This window comes from Lepisosteus platostomus, chromosome 4 (genome assembly GCF_059453375.1).
Source record: "Lepisosteus platostomus isolate fLepPlt1 chromosome 4, fLepPlt1.hap1, whole genome shotgun sequence".
In the NCBI taxonomy this organism is placed as follows: Eukaryota; Metazoa; Chordata; class Actinopteri; order Semionotiformes; family Lepisosteidae; genus Lepisosteus; species Lepisosteus platostomus.
This window is the reverse complement of record NC_142614.1, coordinates 68411995-68430595: the sequence shown is the minus strand read 5'-3', so window position 1 is coordinate 68430595 and position 18601 is coordinate 68411995. Positions and strand designations below refer to the sequence as shown.

The following is an 18601-nucleotide window of genomic DNA, read 5'->3' as shown; positions in this document are numbered from 1 at the left end:
ACCAGTGAAGGCTATTTAGCCCTCTTAACTAGTTTTATTGCTAATAGATCATTAATCCAGGGATATCTTGAAAGAAGCTGTGGTATAATTGAGAACATTATTGAGCTCATTCACCGGTTTCTCAATTTCTCTGAGAATAACAAGTCAAATCAGAATTAGTTACGTTTTTTATTTCCTATCATTTTGAATGCAAATTGTCAGTATTATACATAGTTTAGAAATTACAAATTGAAGAACTCAGAAATCTTGTGTATAAACAGCCCTCTTCTGTTCTTATTGCATTATTGCAGTCCCAACAAGAAAAGGCAGAATGTGAACAGAGGAGTCTTTAACAGAGTCAAATGTTAATGCGACCTACAGTAAAAATATTCTAGATTTAAGAAGCGCACTCTCAAAAAAAGTGCCAAAGCTGCAGGCAATGGAGTATACATTATGGTATATGTTTCGAAATGATTACTGTATTTAAACAAAGCAAAAGACTCCCACATAAAGAAGGGAAAGCTGAATTGCTTTCAACACCTTTGGCGGATTCTCAGATCTGGGCGTGAAAAAAATGTAAACGCCTATAGGGGTGAATCAATGTTATGAGCACAGTTCTGAGAATTATGAAAACCAGTTCACTCACTGCCATGGCTATCCTGCAGGACAGCTGACCCTGCTTGCGACATCCACATGAGTCCACATGAGTGTCGGTAAAGGGATCAGGGCAGTGAAGCCTCCCCAGACTGAAGTACCTGACATTTTTTAGCAATTGCATTTAACTCCAAGCTGACGGGCAGGGCCAGATCACGATGGCATTCTATGATATCCTAAGAGCTACTAGTATCTATCCAAGTGATTTCCAGAACCAAAGGAGTCCGGGCATGGGAATTTGCAATTGGCTCCAGACAGCCACAAGCGTCTGTACGGCTTGGTCTCAAAAAAAGGTCTATGTGCATTGAAGAGTAGTCGAACTTTTCTCTTTATTGCATCACCGCCTATCTCCAGAAGAGGTCAGTCTAACCACGTTTTCTCTTTGTCAGAGATACTCCAGATCGCTGGGAGTCCAATGATATCTTAAGAGCACACAGCCACTGTGAATTCTGGGAAGAAATATTAAATAGTTCTCAGCATTTTACAATGACAGTGGGGAGTTTGACAGCGTCTTTGGAACACTCTGGAATGAACAGGCATGTTATACTGTAGGTAAATTCATTCATTTTTAAATTTAAAAGTCAAGGTCTAATAATGGGTGTGGCCACCGTTGGATACGATCCAAGCTGTACAAAGCACATATGTGGCCCCAGTTTGCAGATGCTGTGTTGAGGGACTCTGCCTCATTTCTCTCAGATCCTGGACAAGCGCGTGCCTGTTCGCTGGTCTCTGAGCTCTAGATGCCACACACTATTCCAACTCATCTCACCCATATCCAGGCGGGGGCTCAAGTCTGGCAATACGTGCTTTCACAGCTAATAGCCACATTCTCACCTTGTAAGGAAGCTGTTGCTACACAGGCAGCACGAGGACAAAGGTTGTGCTGTTGTAACGTTGTCACACCTCAATGAGCTGGCAGGAAGGCCAGTGAGACGGGCCCAGGTCTTGGTCAGTGTAGTGCTGTGCAGTGGGCTTGTCTGTAGTCACTGGCCCAGTGGTGGGCAGTCCAGGTCTTGGTCAGTGTAGTGCTAAGCAGTGGGATTGTCTGTAGCCACTGGCCCATGGGTGGGCAGTGCAGGTCTTTGAGGTTCAGTGTTTCTGCAGGTTTTCATTCCAACTCATGTCATGATAAATGCATTACATGTGGAGATCTGCTATTAATCTTAGACATGGAAAATGTTATCTCACATATAGAAGTGGTAAACAATGTAGTATATGACATTTATATATATATACGTTCTACACTGGAGCATAGAAGCATTCTATATGATATCTTCCCCTTTAATAAAACAATAAAACTTGTAATGTAGAATACAAGTGAGAAACGAAACAGAATTCCGTAAACTCATTAAAAACAGTACATGTGGGCATTTTAAAGTTTGGTACACTCCATCATTTGACGTTCTTCTGCTTTTACCGGTTCCAGGCTCTGTTTATTAACTTCACAAAGGGCTTTCTCATTTTCAAAAGCCATGTTGACCTCCCCTTGTGGAGTTTTGCAGCTCAAACTATTAATCAGACCGGGTCCTGCAAGTGGCTTGTCGTCGGGCTTGTCTGATGTCACTTTTTTGTAAATCTGATAAACTGCAGAGAAAACAGATAACAGGTATCAAAATAAGATGTGGCCATTATTTTGACTTCTAAATTGTTACATTATGTATTTACCAAAAATCCTGAATTGTGATGTCCTAAACTATTACTTCAAAATAAAAGTATGTTATGAATTAAATAAGAAACGGAATCTGCAGCATTTTTTAAATCTGTTGTGATTTGGAAACAGGTTATGCAATCAGCTTCTTAGGATATTTTACAGTACATGTGAGGAACAAGAAAACGTGTTTTACCACAAACTTTGTTTTTCTTTACTGGACACTAATTCATTACTGGCCAATGAGTATGTTTTTTTACATCTGTATAGCACTGTGGGATCCAAAAGTCCTTTAAAACACTAGCAGAGACCTACTTCATCCACCTCTCTGTTTTAAAAAGACAGGGAATGTGACCACAGATGGGTAACTCTCATTTTGTCCTTTCCTCTTCTTCCAAATCTACCTCTTTTCCTCTGGACTCCAGCAGCACCATCCCATAAGACTCCCATCTCTGTCAAGATCCTCAGAGTCGCTCTCTAAACCCCCCCTCTCTCTCCCACTTCCTGTTTTTTCTCTGGCAGGCTCAAAGCAACATTTATACAACCAGCCCCCTCCTTCCCAACTGTCCTACACCTCTCCCATGCTCCTATTCCAGGCCCTGGCACTCTCCTGCCTAGACTATTATAACTTGCTCTCAGCCGGCCTTCCTGCCAGCTCTTTGTGTTTTCACATACCCCAGCTTGCTCTCCATGAGACACACAGACAGGGAGAGAAGCTGGGGGTCAGAGTGCAGGTCAGCCATTTAAACGGCGCCCCTGGAGCAGTTGGGGTGAAGGGCCTTGCTCAGGGACCCAACGGAGTAGGATTCCTCTGCCGGCCGCGGGATACAAACCGGCAACCTTCCAGCCACAGACGCAGATCCTTAACCACGGCCCATTGATGCAAAACCCTAGGCCTTGCCTTCCAATGTTTCGATCCCTCTTCTCCTCCCTGTCTTTAATCTCTCACTTTCCCTCCCACCAAACCTCTGGACTCCTCCTCTTCCTCCGCCTCCTGTACCCCCTCTCCGTTCTCTCACTGCTAAAGCCTGCTCTGGAGCCCGCTATAGAAGTGCTCGTTCCCTCTCCTTGCGCATCAGGACTCTTCTGTTCCTTTGCATGTGTGATCTCTCCGCTCTCAGCCAAATCCTCCAGTACCTCTTTCACTGTATTGCGCTAATTTTTTCTAGTTTTGCCTAAGCAGTCAGAACCTGTGTTTAGCATGTTTCAAACGCTGGTTTGGGAATTCTGGTTTTCAGAGGGAAGAGCATCATCTACAGTACTTGGTCTACCAGCATGATTTACAGCAGCAAGCTGGCTTTCCTGAATTAATGACAAGGCTCAGCCTTGCTTAACTTCTCATATCTGGAAGGTCAAGCTACTAACCTCCTTACTGTAAATGCAGACCTTTGCAGTTTTCAGTAAAGAAAAAAAGAACAGATGAATCATGCCTGCTTGCCTCAAATTAACCTATTTTTGAGAACACAGTCACTGAAGCCCTGTGGAAATAAACCAATGCCTCCATGTTTTCTGGGCATCAGCCCTTGAACAGCTCAGGTGTGGCCATCGTCTCTAGTACAGCTCTAACAGAAAAGTGAGAGGGCCCTAAGCAGCACCAACCCACCCACCTGTCACAATAAGCAGTCCGTTCAAAAGCTGGAAGGAGCCATAAATGAGAGGGAAGGTGAACATGAGAACCAGCTGCTCTGCGGGGAAGGACAGCTGAAGCATGGTGGAGCAGACCTGGACATTCTGGGCTCCTGTCTCCAAGGCAATCGTCCTGCACCTGCAACAAGGGAATGAGCCCCTGCGTCAATCTTACACAGTCGTCTTCCCTCCTCGAGAGGGCGCTCCCACCTTCTTTGGTATTGATTTTTGTTTCATTATCCCCAGCTGTGTCTTGTCTCTTTTGTGTTATTCAAGCTGGGCGTCTCCGCTGTTCCGGGCTCAGTTTTGGAAGGCGGACGTCCGAAGATCCGCCTACCACCAGGCCTAGAGTGAGCCTGAGGGCATAGGCCTTCACCCCGGCGTCCTGACCTCTGGGCCTGGGGCTCGGGGTGCCTGGTCCCGTTAAGGTTTTACTATTCGTGTTCCTGTCCCGAGGATGTTACCTGTGTCTTGAACTTGAACTTGAACTTTATTGCCATATGTAACCGGTACTGGTACAATGGAATTCTTACTTACAGAAAGTCTCTCGATTGTAAAACAAGTGTAAAAACAAAACAAAGTGCAAACAGTGCATCAAGACAATATACAAACAAACAGTAGACAATGTGCAAGTAAACATGTAGACAGTTTGAATGTAAACAATACAGACATGTAAACAATGACTGGAGATGTGCAATAGATAAGAAATCATAAAGAGGTAGATGGTGATGGTGTAGGTGTGGTCCGAGGGGGATGGCTAAATGTTTTCGCCAGTCTCACTGCTTGTGGATAGAAGCTATTGAAGAATCTAGTGGTAAGTGTCCGTATGCTCTTATATCTCTTGCCTGAGGGCAGTGGCGTGAAGAGCTCATGCCCGGGGTGGTGACTGTCCTCTGTGATGCCTATGTCTTGGGCAGATCTCCTGGTTTTTGGGGTCACTTATTGCACCCTGATAAACCCTTTTTGGACCTGGTCGCCTTTTGAGTTCCCCCCTGTGCACTGGACCACTGTTTTTGCCCACTGTGTGTGTGCCCCGAATAAACCCTGGTGTGTTTCCCCTGATGTCTCTCTCCAGACTCTTCCGGATTATTCCGTCGCCCATAGGGTCTTTACAACACACTTCACGGGAGTCAGAATCGGCTCCCGTAACAACACCTTTCCAGAGCCGGAAAAGAATGAGCAGTCACATCTACCGCAAGTGCATGCTTCTGAAGTGGGACCAGAATTTGCCTGAAGCAAACAATCTACCGGCTACTGTCATCCTCTTGCCCCCCCATGCCCATGGTTCAGCCTGTTTTCGGCAGGACGTTTGTGTTTAATTCCTGTGGAGCAGAATGGTTAGCTTCTGCTTGTTGCTAGAAAAAGCTGGCCAGAAGAGCCCAAAACTCAAGTCTACTGATTCCCTCCATTTAGGTAAAAGTCTTTGTGATTCGGGGGTGTTCAGAATTATTCTCAGCTTTTCTCATCTGGCTGTAAACTAGATTACACACTTCTTGGAAGTCTTCACTTACCGTTTACAGTTATTTAAACTGTTGATACGGTTTGTTCTGACTGCATTCCTATAATTCAATAAATGACTCATCTAGCTCGTACTTGGTAGTGTGTAGGGGTTTTGTGAGGATTAGCGCGTACACATTCTTGTAGTACAGGCTGGCGTTGATGAATGATTACCAGTCTGGTCAAGAGAAACACATGCCTGCAGACTCTGTGAGAGATTAGCCCGGGGGGAGCTATAAGGGCAGGAACAGAGGTAGCTGAGGAATGCAGATCAATAACCATGGAAAAAGTACTGTATACATTCCCAAAGATATGTTTCTGCAGAGATCAGCAATTCTGGACCCCTTAGTCTTCTCTTTCTTACCTTTCAGAAAATGGTCAACATCAGCAGTAATAAAGTCATCTCAGTTGCTGATATTGAAAACATTACTATAGGTAATATAGGTTTTTATGAACTCTCCTAAGATATTTCTTACAGGTCCTACAGGAATGCTGGGTGAAAAACTAATCCAGCAAAGAAACAGAATGGAAGATGGATATATTGTACATCTAACTATGCTTGCAAGGTCTGTACACAGATTGTTCCCACACTGGTATTTAACTTTTGAGTTGCCTCACGCCATCTCCCTTCAGCCAGCTAAACATCCTAACACATGTAGTGAATAATAATACATATCAGGACAGAACACCAAAGCGACAAGTTGCCTGTGTCAGCTAATACAAACACGCCAGTTCCTTACCTTTTCCAGGGTTGTCTCACAACAGCAGCAGTGATGAACCCAGCTGCGTACCCGATCATGGGGTAAATAATCCCAATTACCAACATGGAGGTGTCTGTGTCCCATGAGCCTTTATACAGAACAGCAGAGGCGATTCCGATCACCAGGATGAGTACGCCACCCACGACAGTGCCCACCTGAAGAGGAAACAGGGAATTTCAGGGACCCCCAAGGTTCCACAGAAAATGTCTTTGGTGAAAAGGGCTCTTGGGAGTTTGAATTAATTTTTTGGCTTAACTTGAAGCTCTTGGGTAGCCTGCACCTCTACAAATGAAGAAGAAGCTGTGCAGTTGCCTCTACTGTGAAGTTTAACGTTCATTACACTGCTTGTATATTGGTTACTCATCCCCTCTGTCTGTTTGAATTATATTCACTGTGTTTTTTTATTAAAGACTGTTTAATAGAGTTAATAAAGTTAACACGCCATGCTATTCGTTTACGTTTTCTACATTGCATGTATTGTGAGATGATTAGCCTAAGCCATGATAAAGTAAAACACAGGAGCTGCTGCTCATTGTGAGAAAGAAGGCTGTCTAAGGGTGGTGTGGTCACTCTGTGGCTAAGGATCTGCTCATATGGCTGAAAGGTTGCTGGTAGCCAGCAGAGGAATCCTACTCCATTGGGTCCTTGAGCGAGGCCCTTAACCCCATCTGCTCCAGGGGTGCTGTATAAATGGCTGACCCTGCTCTCTGACTCCCAGTTTCTCTCTCCCTGTCTGTGTGCCTGTGTGTCTCATGGAGAGCAAGCTGGGGTATGTGAAAAGACAAATTCTTAATACAAGAAATTGTATATGACTAATCTCTCTTATCTCTAAGGAATGTACAGCACTAAGTCTGAATGTAGACAGACTTTATTATTCACACTTGGAAGAGTCCTTAATCATTATAAACTCTCATGAATACAGATCAGTTCAGGATATGGATAGAAATACTGTGTTTGGACTCACAAGTGCCAAAGTCTTAATTTCTAACTTTACCAAATAGCCTTGTAGGCCTTTGTGCTTAACCTTTAAAACGTATGGGCTACAAACCCATCTTTTTGTCATATAGGAAGCAAGATTATTGTCAGTTTTCAAATTAAGAATGTTAAAATATGCCTTTTATATTCTCAACGTCAGATAGGTGTTAAGAGAATAATCCCAAAGAATTTAAAACCACAAAAAAAAAGCAATAAAAGACCAGGCTGTAAAACTAAACAACAAATCAATGCAAATATATTTGATTACAAACCCTCTTGTTTTATTCATTTTTTGATGACGTTGTGAAAGAGACTCTAATGGGAAATTACTGAAGCTACATTTTGTAGCAGTGTTTTTTGTGTGTTTTTCTATGTTAAACTGTATGAATGAAATCAAATCATATTGACTCCTTCAATCTCGCGTGACTACTAGAAGGAATGAACAGTACCTTCAAGATGATCTGTGCTTTCTTTGGCCACTTATAATTGACAAAGACTCCACAGCACACGGGAACAATCAAGGTAACAAGAGTAATTCCTGAGACGGGGGGAGAAAAAACACAGACTGGCTCAGAAACTAGATAAAAAGACCTCTATAGGGAGTCACACCATTTGTTTACAATGTCCTCTAGACATATTAATCAGCATAGTCAAAACTGTTATTCTTGCCTCATAGTCAAGCAGATTGTATTGGTGAACACTAACTCCAGTGCCAAATATGTTTTGGAGGAAAATGAATGCATTAATTTGATCACATTAGAACAAATAGATGGATAGATAATACTTTATTAATCCCGTAGGGAAATAGATTAAACTCATGGCAAGAGCTGGGTTCGAACCCCAAACCTCTAACATGCAAGGCACATGCATCAGAAATACATTCTTTGTCTTCAACCTATCGATTTCAGGAGACTATAATTTTTAGGGCATATTCACTTTTGGTAAATTTCTGAATGTAAAGGTCAGTATTTGGTTGCATATCTGTATGAGGCAATATCTGTGTGATATCCATCACCCACTAATCTCACAAACTCACACATCTCACTCACTTTGAGTTCTTTTCCATCTCTGGGGTGTTCTGATTTCACTTGTTTTCAGCTTGTAGAAAGCATGGTCAGTTGCTTAGATCTAATTGACTTGGCCAGTCTTAGATTTCCCACAGTTCATCTGTTTTCTGCGGATGAACTCCTTTTTTTGCATTTGGCAAATAAACATATGGCCACTGTCTTGCTACATCTTCACTTCTTTTCACACTCTAGCAGCTCCATCAGCTGAATAAAGGTTTATCTAGGTCTCCTCTGTCCACACAACTGGAGGTAATGTGGTGGCCTAGGGTTCGGAGGGCAGTGTATATTGATAGGATGGCAGACTTAGACAAGATGGCGGCTCTTGTCTGCACTACATTCTCCAGAGGTCCGTGGGGAATGAGCTGCCATCCTTGGCTTCCTGCCCAATTGTCAGGAGGCATTTAGAAAACTAGGAAGCAGAGGCTTCCAACAGCTGTCTGGAACGGAGAGCAGAGTCTCTAAAATGTGCTGCATCGGGTGGAGAAGAAAGTAGTGACTGACGACCACGGAGGCTGGAACTTGCATTTGAGTTGTGGAAACTTTGTATTGGAAGAGCTTTTTCGTAAGCTTTGTAAGCTCTGAAGGAGGTTTAGAGGGAAACGTTGTGACGCATATAAGCAGCTTAGCTGCATGTTTGTACTTTTGTACTTACACAGAGAGGAACTATTAATGAAGATGTATAACTAGAAGCTCCAAGACAAGGGTTGGTTTTGTTTGCCTGACACTATAAATGAAGAGCACTATTTTACCTTTACAGCTGTGTTAATATGTCTTTTTTCCTGGGACCCGTCTACTTCTGGTGTGACTATACTGTACATATATATGTCTGTTCAACATACTGACATATTTGCAGCTAAGAAATGAAAATAGCTGATGATTGAAGATTCTTCATAATGTATTTAAAATAAATATGGAAATGTACTGTATACTTTCCTTTGCGTTGCTTGGTCTGCCTAATATCATCATGTCATGGTGGATGTGTACTTTTAATTTTGGATAAAGTTACTGCTGGCTAAATGAAAAATGTGCACTGTATCTCTGTATTGAGGGTACAGAATCCTGATAATACAAAAATCAGCTCTTCTAGCTACAGTCAGCAACTTTCTAAAGGTTCGGCTGGTTAGCAATTGTCTACTCACTACTCTAGGGACTTGAGTTAAAGTTAAAGTTCAACACTAGCAGCAGCATCATGACAAGAGATGCAAATAGGCTCAATAAACTCATCAAGAAGGCTGGCTCTGTGTTGGGGCTGAGCCTTGAGCCCCTGGAGGTGGTGGCTGAGAGGAGAATGCTGACCAAGCTCACAGCCATCATGAACAACACCTCTCATCCGCTTCATGGGACTGTTACTGGGCAGCGGAGCACTTTTAGCAACAGACTGCTCCAGCTACGGTGTTTCCGCAGGTCTTTCCTGTCTTTCCAGCTGTCAGGGTGTATAACGCTGCCCTAGGCTAGGACTGTTAGCCCTTCATTTGCTCGTCTATGGACAGCATGTTGCTCCATTGTACTTTTTTTTATGGACACTCAATCTGTATAAACCTATGCACATTTTGCATATATTTTACTGTTTTTACAGTGACAATGAGCATGTTTTGCACACACCTATGTATTTATTTTTATTTCATATTTAATATTTATTTTTTATTACCGTGTGTATTTTAATTTTTTGTCTATTCTGATATCTGTTTTTTTTGCTTGTTTTGGGCTAGATTGCTGTAACACATCAATTTCTCTTCGGGATCAATGAAGTCTTATGTATCTACAACGCTTAGAACTGATTGTAATAATCTAGGAGGGCTAATTATAAGAGGCATTTTCCAAGACCCACAGATCAGGGCGTCATACAGCTATCTCCATTCCAAAACACTCTAATGACATACTGTACGACCAACGCCTTGTGAATTATACAGTATATTTAGAATCGGTGTGTGAAACTGTGGATTCTTTTATTTTGATTGATTCCCAATAGCCGTCAAGAACTCCCGCAATTTACTGTTCCAATTTTTCGTTGTTATAGGAAATTAACCCCCCCCCCCCCCACACACACACACACACACACACACACACACTACCACTGTCCCAGAGACATACTGACCCCTCTACTATTTCCATTCAACGAGGCAGAGAGCTGGGCTGGAGACATGAGGTAAATGAATGGTCGTCACCTATGTTAAAGAAGGGGATTTTAATGTTGCCTTCGCCAACCCAGGAGCGTGTGTAGATGAACAGACAGAGAGGCATCATTCCCATAGCCAGAACTGTCGAGCAGCAGGTCATGGTAATGCTGAAATAAACGGGTAAATATGTATTACTTAAAACACAGTAGTTCAGGTGGGTGGCTGCGTCAGCATGCGTAGGCTGCAGAGGAACAAGTAATAGGTTTATTCCATGCTGAAAAAAAAGAAGAAATAAAACGCAACGTTTCGGCCGTGGAGCCTTCTTCAGGTGAATTATTACCGACTACGAGAAAAATGTCATTTAAATCGTAAAATCATTTAAATTTGTACACGGCACTCTGGGATGTGGTAGCCTCCTATACTGAATCAAAACTGTATTAAAAGAATCGGCATTTTCCGCCACCTTGGTCTTCTATGAATGTTTCCATGAAGTATTTACATTATCACGCTCAATGTTGTAAGGATGGATTGTAGCCGTTTTATTAGCTGCATCCGCATTGTAATCTTCTGTCCACTGCAGCCGAAAAAATGTGTGGAGAGATTGTCTTCCCTCGCCTGAGTGAGCGCAGAAAACAGGCACGACGAACATCCCACAGACAGGGAGCGAGAATTTCAGGCTGGTACGGCGTGTAAACGAAAACCGCCACTCACTGTATAAGAGAACCAGAATGTTGAAACACAAGCTTCCATTTCTGAAGTTAACTGTTTAATTACTCGAATTTTAAAGACGTCCGGAGTTTTCGACCAGTCTTTACAGCTTTTAAGATCACGTCCATCCGTTCATTTTCTAACCGCTTCTTCCAGTGCGGGGTCGCGGGGAAACCGGCGCCTGTTGTCCCAAAAAGCAAGGAGGGGGGACAGGACGCCAGTCCATCACGGGTCACACACATACCGACAGACTCTAGCCCCAGCAATTAACCTATGAGTCTGCCCTCTGAAAGAGGTGGATTTGAACCCACACTCTCACTGGCCGCCGACCAGCGCCCCTACACTGCGAGCCACAGGGCGGGCTTCCGGACTGGGGAACGAAACCGGAGCACCCGAAGAAAACTCACAAAAACGCGGAGGAAACATACAGACTCCACACAGATAGCACCCCACGTCCAAAACAGAACCCAGAGCCCCAGCGCTGCGAGGAAGCAGTGCTTATCACCGCGCCAATATGCCACCCTTTAAACTCACGTTTTCTCTTTATAGCCCTTTTTGTTTTAGTTGTGTTGTGCGTAAAAGAGCACCGCAACACATTAACAAGAGCACAGACTGGGAGTAAGGTTTTCTCTGTCTGTTTTTCGGTAAACAGGGATCTTAAAATCCCGGGAAGACGACATTTATTACAGATCAGGAACGGGTGAAGTTTTCTTCCACGTTAAAATAACAGAAAGGAGACACAACGTTTCGGCTGTGGAGCATTCTTCAGTTGTCAAAAAGAAGACTTTATTAAGATATAGAATTTATTACAGATATACACAGTTGTCCCCCCACCTCCACCAAACATACCACCTACTTAACACAGAAACTATATGGCATGCACAACTAAAATAGTTTAAAAAGTTCAGGTTTCCTTTTTCAAAATAGAGAATATAATCACTCTATGGATGAACTACTGTTTTCCATCACATTTAACCCGAAAAGATAAATATATCCTGCCAATCCTGATCTCCCACAGAGCCAAATACTGGTTTATGAAATGCTGCGTTTTCCTTTAATTGAAGAAAGTTTGATCCAGCGGGAATTAATATAAGCGGAGGGGGATGGGGGCGGGTATCTTTCCTAATAATAAATGCAAAAGCTATAGATCACAGAATTTAGATTTTTTTTTGTTCGCTTGATCAGAACAATATAAAACGAGTTAAAAGGAAGCCATCAATGTAGTGTACAGCGTTTATAACCCCACCTTTGCACGCCTAGGCGTATATACAGAAATATTCCATAAAAATAGACGAGCCTTTTTATTTGATCCTTTTTAAGCATAACTAGATAAGCCTGTACAAATGAAGAATTCACAAAAAGCTCAAAAGCTATGTCTCACCTGAGGTCCATGTCTCCATCAACCCAGTACGCGATAATGTTGGAGATCGTCCCCCCCGGACAGCAGCCCATGATGAGGATGGCGACAGCCTGCACCGGCTTCACGGCGAAGCCAACAGCGAGGGCGTACGCAGTGAGGGGCATCAGACCAAACTGGCAAACGAGCCCCACCAAAATACCCCAGGGGCGCCGGAGGTGGAACCACAGTTTGCCCAACTCAACGGTACACCCCAAGGAAAAGACCACCAGGGCGAGCAGGGCAGTCAGCACGACGCTGAAAACCAGCGTGACGGTTTCGTCCGGGGCGCTCGTCCCGTTGTGCGTTCGGTTCCCCTCGCACTCCAAGCAGCCCGTGTGGTTCAGCATTCTGCTCGGAAGCCTGCCCGAAGAAGCAAAGGCGCCTGTGTTCCCCTTGGCTTGAACCTGCAGCGAAACCGGATCCCGATATTTGATTATTTTATCGTCGGCCCCCCTCTCACACCCCCTCTCCGGACATCGCACACTCGGGTGATGCACTTTAGTCAAATTAAAGTTGCCGGCTCACTCGTTCGCAGTTCGTCCTCTTGACTTTAAACTCCGCCAAAGTCGTCCGCAACCCCCTTCGGAGCGCCTTTTGATATGAAATACCCCCTCTTCTTGTCCACCTGTTACAATTGCCACTACAAGTCTTCAGTTGGCCGCGTAAATATCACCTGACCTCCTTCAGGAGATCGCTGGTGCGGCGAATTCCTCAGAACTGTTCAGTGTTGCTGCGGTTCCTCCACAGGAGCGCTGCGCTTGCAAACCAAGTGCCCGAATTAACCCAGGGTTCCCGCGTCACCCCCTATTCTTTTGCGACGCAGAAAACAAATGTCTTTATTTTAGTCATTTTGACTGCTTTCTCACACAGCCCCCTTTCAATTTTCCTTCTGAGAGCCTCCACCTTCGTGTTTCCGTGGCACAGGTGAAGTGGCATGAACGCGCGTATTGTGCCGACGGCCCGCGACGGATTAAAAAAAAAACCCGCTGCTGATTTAGGTTTTTGTCCTTCCTGTCCCATTTCCCCACAGAGACGTGAATTGCACGATTCGCGTATTTCAATCCCGCAGATACCACATACAGCAAGTAATGCCCACACGCTTCTTTGCGGTCGTTCATGGACTGTACGTCTCGTCAATTAGATCACCACACTTTTAAATGTAAATTACATTTTACACCTGTACGCCCAACTGAGAATTTTAGATTTTGTCCTTCGTTGAATTCCACTTTTAAAAATAAAAACTTTATCGCCACGCAAATGTGGTGAAACATGCGAGGATTAAGGTCCAGGGTCCGTGTTTAGACGGGTCCCCGTTGTGATTGCGCCGCCTGCACCGTTTACAGCTCAGATTAAATACCAAGAAAAGGCGTGTGCTCATGAATGGAATTCCTTGTTACTAATGAACACAAATCGTAATCTTCTTATTTTCTCTTGTTTATGGAAGAAATGAGAAGAATGCGGGAGTTTAAATCACCTCAGCTCGTACCGCAGTATCAACAACGGGTTTTGTTTTTAAATTCGGTTAAAGAAATTTATCTAATGTTAACTCCTTTTTATACTGTATTAGAGGGCAGGCAATTACAAAATGCAGGATTACACGCGGGATAAAAAGCGGCAGGACAACCCGTTCAATTCAATGGATTAAATAAAATATCATTCATTCATCTTCTAACAACGTCTTGGAGTTCATGGTCGCGGGGGAGCCCTAAGACGGGGTACCAGTCCATCACAGGACACACACACAGACACGAACATTCACGCCAGGGCCAATTTCAACACAAGCCAATTAGCCCACCAAAGTATTTCTTTGGACTGCTGGAGGAAAGCGAAGCACCCGGAGGAAACTGACGCGAGCTCGGGGGAACATTCACATTCCCCCCCAGAGAGCACCCCAGGAACTGAAGCCGGGGTCCCCGCCCAGCGAGGAACCAATGCGAACGACCGCACCACCGTGTCGTCTGAAAAAGATCCCCAGTAACAATAAGGCAGACGTTTCTATGCTTCTTTCCTAGTGTAAACATACAGTATGTGGTGGTACAGTATATGAGTATACATGTGGAATGAAGACGATCAGCTGTATATTCAGACATCGTTTAAACCTGAGGTTGTAGCTTCATTAAATGATTCACTCTCCCTTTGATCTAAACAGATTTAGAAATATGAATTATACCAATTATATTTATATGAAATATATACAAATATGTTTTTATAATTATATTTGTTGCGATGACCCAGTGAAAAGAGTTGCCCGGGGATAACCTGGTGGGCTGTACATCAGACGGATTATATTTCAAACGTCTCCAAAGAAGACACATAGCTAACTTTTTGTTTGTCATTTTTGCGCTTGGAAGTCCTGGGTCTTGATTTTTTTTCTTTACAGCACTACCTCAATAACCCGAAAAACATTGACACCTTCCTTCTTGTTTTAATTTGGGAAAGGCTAAAAATCATTGACACAAATCTTGTAAGGCTGCGTTAATGATTATTTACAGCCTGTCTTGCACTAGTTTAGCACACTCGGCAGCTACAGGAAATATGGAGCTTTGTTTTGCATAGTTGAATGGCACGTTCAGTAGTCTTTATTACTAAGTGCAAAGTTAACATGGAATGACACCTAAAACACACATCTTTATGAGTAAGTATCCTATACGTTTAAATGTGTATGAACAAATCTAGTAATGAAGGTTTCATAAGAGCACTTTGCTAATATGGTAAGAACCAAAATGAACAGAGCTGATAATTATTCGTTCTATGTACTGTATGTAGTCAGATTTTCTCAATTAATCGAAAGTCTAAAGTCTTGACTTTTCATGTTATGTAAGATATTTAAAAAGTAAATACTTAAAGACGTGTAGTAATTCACACAAGAGGCATCATCTTTATTTTTGTACACCGGAGACCAGTCTTGGAAACCTGGAGAAACCGGTTTTGTCCTTTGGATGTGATCTGAAATGGAATTTGGGAATTTCGGACAGTTTTTTCAGTCTCACTGCTTCTCTGTGCTTCTCTTGCCTCAGAGCTAGACCAGGACAAAATCATGAATTATTATTTTTTGAATGTAGAGAATTTTCAGCCTGCAATTTCAAATTGTAGTCAGAAATCCTAGGTATTCAACAAGAAATCTGTCCGGAGCTCTTTAAATCATGCACCAAACAATTATCCATATTTTTCGATTTTAAATTATGGTGTTTTCCATCCCTTCTTCTGTTTTACTGCGACTGTTATTATTTGCATTTGCCATGTTTCTGACGTTAATATTTACAATTTCCATACCGAGTTAAAAGGCAGTTCACCTGCCTTTTCACAAATATCACCACACAAAGATGGATCTCTGAGGCAGTGTCGATGTTTTCAGCTCAGATGCATCGTGTCACTCACAGTACCTTCTAAAGAGGGAATGGAGAAGGCACCCTTGATGTCTACATGCTGCAGGGAGGCTGAATTGAACAGATCCAGCTCTAGGAAGACAGGTGATCGGTGGTTCTTGGCCCTCAGCCTCGTCAGGAAAGATTGTGTGAACTGGGTGAGCTCAGAGGGATTGTGCCTACGGTGAACACATGGAAAGGAAAACAGCCCATCATCTTCGAGCCCAAATTCATTTACAATGGGGAAAGTTTCTGTAGCTAATCGGCTCCAAACGTGACACAGACGAGGCAAGACGAAGACGTTCAGCTTCTTTTGGCAGGCCGTTTATTACCCTTAGGATTACAGTAGTGTGCTATTCACCAGAGGGTGCAAGACCGCAGCGACAGAGAGAAGAGGGAAGCGCTAGCGGTTTAAAGCAAGGGGTGCGCGGGAAAGGAAGCTGCCAGGCAGAAGGTCAGCATAATCCAAGGTCCTGGGGGGTGGGGGGGAGGGATCAAATGGACTGATACATTACTTTTTGAAATGTCAAAAATTTCAATTCAAGTACTTCACTACACGTCAGAAAAAAGCAATAACTTCTAAAAGCTATCAGTTACGAAGTTCGGTATAATATGCGTGTAAAATAATACTGTGGCGTTACCCTCCCCCACCCGGGTGGTGTTGGACTGTCCCACTTCCTCCTCGACTTACACCCTGACTGGTCAGTCGCCTCCTGCTTTACCCTATACAAGGGGGTTCCCCCCTCTTCATTTTCACCACGTCTTGTTGTATCCTGCTTTTGGGGGTAGTTACTAGTAAACGACAGGGCAATGAACCGCCTGTTTTTGAAACCTAGGCTCTCCTCTGCAGCCTGCTCTGTGCTGCCGTCCAGCAGCTGAAGCCGGGACTGTTTTGTAGCCTGCTCTGTGCTGCCGTCCAGCAGCTGAAGCCGGGACTGTTTTGTCTGCTACATGCAGACTTGGTTTTAAACAGTGGAACTGATGTGTGTGCACGTATAGCCGTTCATAACGGGACCGTCATTGCTTTTGATCTCTAAATCCCACAAAACCGATCCTCGTGTTTATAATGATTCTGTTCATATTTGCTAAACAATTGCAAGATTTCATCACGACGAATCCCCAGTCGAAAGTAAATCCGTACAAACTGGGCATTGGCTCGATCATTAAACCGAAAGTGCCAGCCAAGATCACGCTAGCTTCGACATGCGTTCAATACACATCGTAACGGGATGCGCATACACTGAAGTAATTATTGCTATCTCGTAATTACGAGATGAGGGGGGCGAGTTTTGTTTTTCCTTGGTGGCAGCAAGGCGCTTCCGTAGAAATGCGATAGGCTACTTTGGAAAATAAACTTCCTCCAACGCTTAAAATGGATGTGCTCTTTGAACGTATTGTTTAGCATCATACATTCGATGGAAGCAACATTTTATGATACGGCTGTTGAGCTGTTAACGGTTGTTGTGTGATGATAAACACCGACGTGGTTCTGTGTATAAATCTCCACCAGTAACTCAAGGAACAGGACTCCATCTGGCGCTGGAGCAGTGAGGGAGCCGGGACGTTTAAAAGTTCACTCCCTAGAAGAACTGAAATAACACCAGTGACATGTGATCATTCTCTCTTGCCAAACTAGAGTACTGTTCGTGCACTAGATAAACTGATCATTTCGGCACCTGAAAGCCCAATTAAACAACAGTGAAACTTTCTAGACCTACCTTCTGTAATGCCTCGAAGTCACTGCGGACCAGACCCTTACTGGCAAAATGTTCAATTGCGGCTCCATGCGGGGGGTCGGCAGCTGACGGGTTTTCCAGCTTCCCCAGCGCTGAAACAAGTCAATCAACTATCGAAACACAGCTTGTACGTCGTGTTTTTCTTTGGGCGAAGCCGATATTTTAATCACCACGATGCCATATGTAGAAAAGTCTTCTATGTCAAACATTAATTGTATGAACTAAAGATAAAGATAGACTGATACCTATATTTAAAAAAAACCCACACAAAGCAGTATTTCACTTTGAAATTTGAGCTCGACCAATTCGACATACACGTATACAGTCACGATCGGGTACCGCGGAAATTGGCATTTAATTATTTACAAAAAGTGTTTTTTACGTGTTCATTGACTACTGCAGAGTAAGTGGAAGAGCACAAATACCCCTGGAAGGAGTGACCTTGGGTGTCCTCTTGAGAGACACTAAAGAAAGATATTAAAGGACTTAGGCTTGCGCCACAGAAACGTAGATCCCACGTCAAAAATTAGGCTGAAATTGCTAATAATGGATTCATCTACGTTTGAGATGGGTGTTAGTGTTAGTTCACTACACTCCCAAGAAATGCCAAACGTACGCCCTGCCAAGGCGAAATTAAATGGTTACCATGTCATTGAAAGGCAAACGCATTTTGATAAGAAGGCAGTGATACGCAAACAGAAAAGTAAAAACGGTTTTGTGTGCAGAACACACAACGTGTTAAAAGGCTGGGGACATGACTTCGTGTTAAGTTTGTGTCGGTTTGTGCCGTTGAAAGTTACTTCCCAGCTGCTTTCGTTCCTTAGATATAACGTCTTCTTTTTCAGGGGGTGACCTTGCCCTGCCCCCCTACAACGTCGTAATAAACCTGTGGTTGTAATGTATGTAAAATCGCCGTGATTGTAAGATCTATGGTTTTAATTTTCTAAGGCACGTTTTCCTTTTCTTTCCCTACCGTGACACGCTGTAACCAAATGCGTAACTGTGGCATACCATCGCGACACGACCTCCGCAGCATGTCATGATAGGGACCCCATGTATATCGCATGTA

The 18601-nt window shown here is 43.5% G+C and overlaps 1 protein-coding gene and 1 long non-coding RNA gene across 2 annotated transcripts; both read right to left on the bottom strand.

Annotated features, from left to right (window-relative positions):
• Nucleotides 1-181: 181 nt before the first annotated feature.
• Nucleotides 182-13723, bottom strand: LOC148673687 (sodium-dependent organic anion transporter-like). The gene is made up of 6 exons (XM_088630443.1): nucleotides 12414-13723; nucleotides 10373-10491; nucleotides 7590-7678; nucleotides 6145-6320; nucleotides 3889-4046; nucleotides 182-2217 (listed from the first exon to the last, which is right to left on the bottom strand). Exons 1-6 carry the CDS (start codon nucleotides 12776-12778, stop codon nucleotides 2006-2008), a joined length of 1119 nt encoding a protein of 372 aa, XP_088486569.1. The 5' UTR covers nucleotides 12779-13723; the 3' UTR covers nucleotides 182-2005.
• Nucleotides 13724-15286: 1563 nt separating this feature from the next.
• LOC148673686 (uncharacterized) lies at nucleotides 15287-18224 on the bottom strand. The gene is made up of 4 exons (XR_015936088.1): nucleotides 17974-18224; nucleotides 17515-17624; nucleotides 15815-15975; nucleotides 15287-15450 (listed from the first exon to the last, which is right to left on the bottom strand). It is a non-coding gene; the product is annotated as an uncharacterized LOC148673686 (long non-coding RNA).
• Between the last annotated feature and the right edge of the window lie 377 nt (nucleotides 18225-18601).

Coding starts and splice junctions, on each gene's coding strand:
- LOC148673687 (XM_088630443.1), bottom strand. CDS start 12,778: ATGCTGAACCACACGGGCTGCTTGGAGTGCGAGGGGAACCGAACGCAC. Junction 7,679..10,372: donor AATCCCCTTCTTTAACATAG/GTGACGACCATT, acceptor CCCCCGTCTCAG/GAATTACTCTTGTTACCTTG. Junction 4,047..6,144: donor GTGAGACAACCCTGGAAAAG/GTAAGGAACTGG, acceptor CCCTTGTTGCAG/GTGCAGGACGATTGCCTTGG.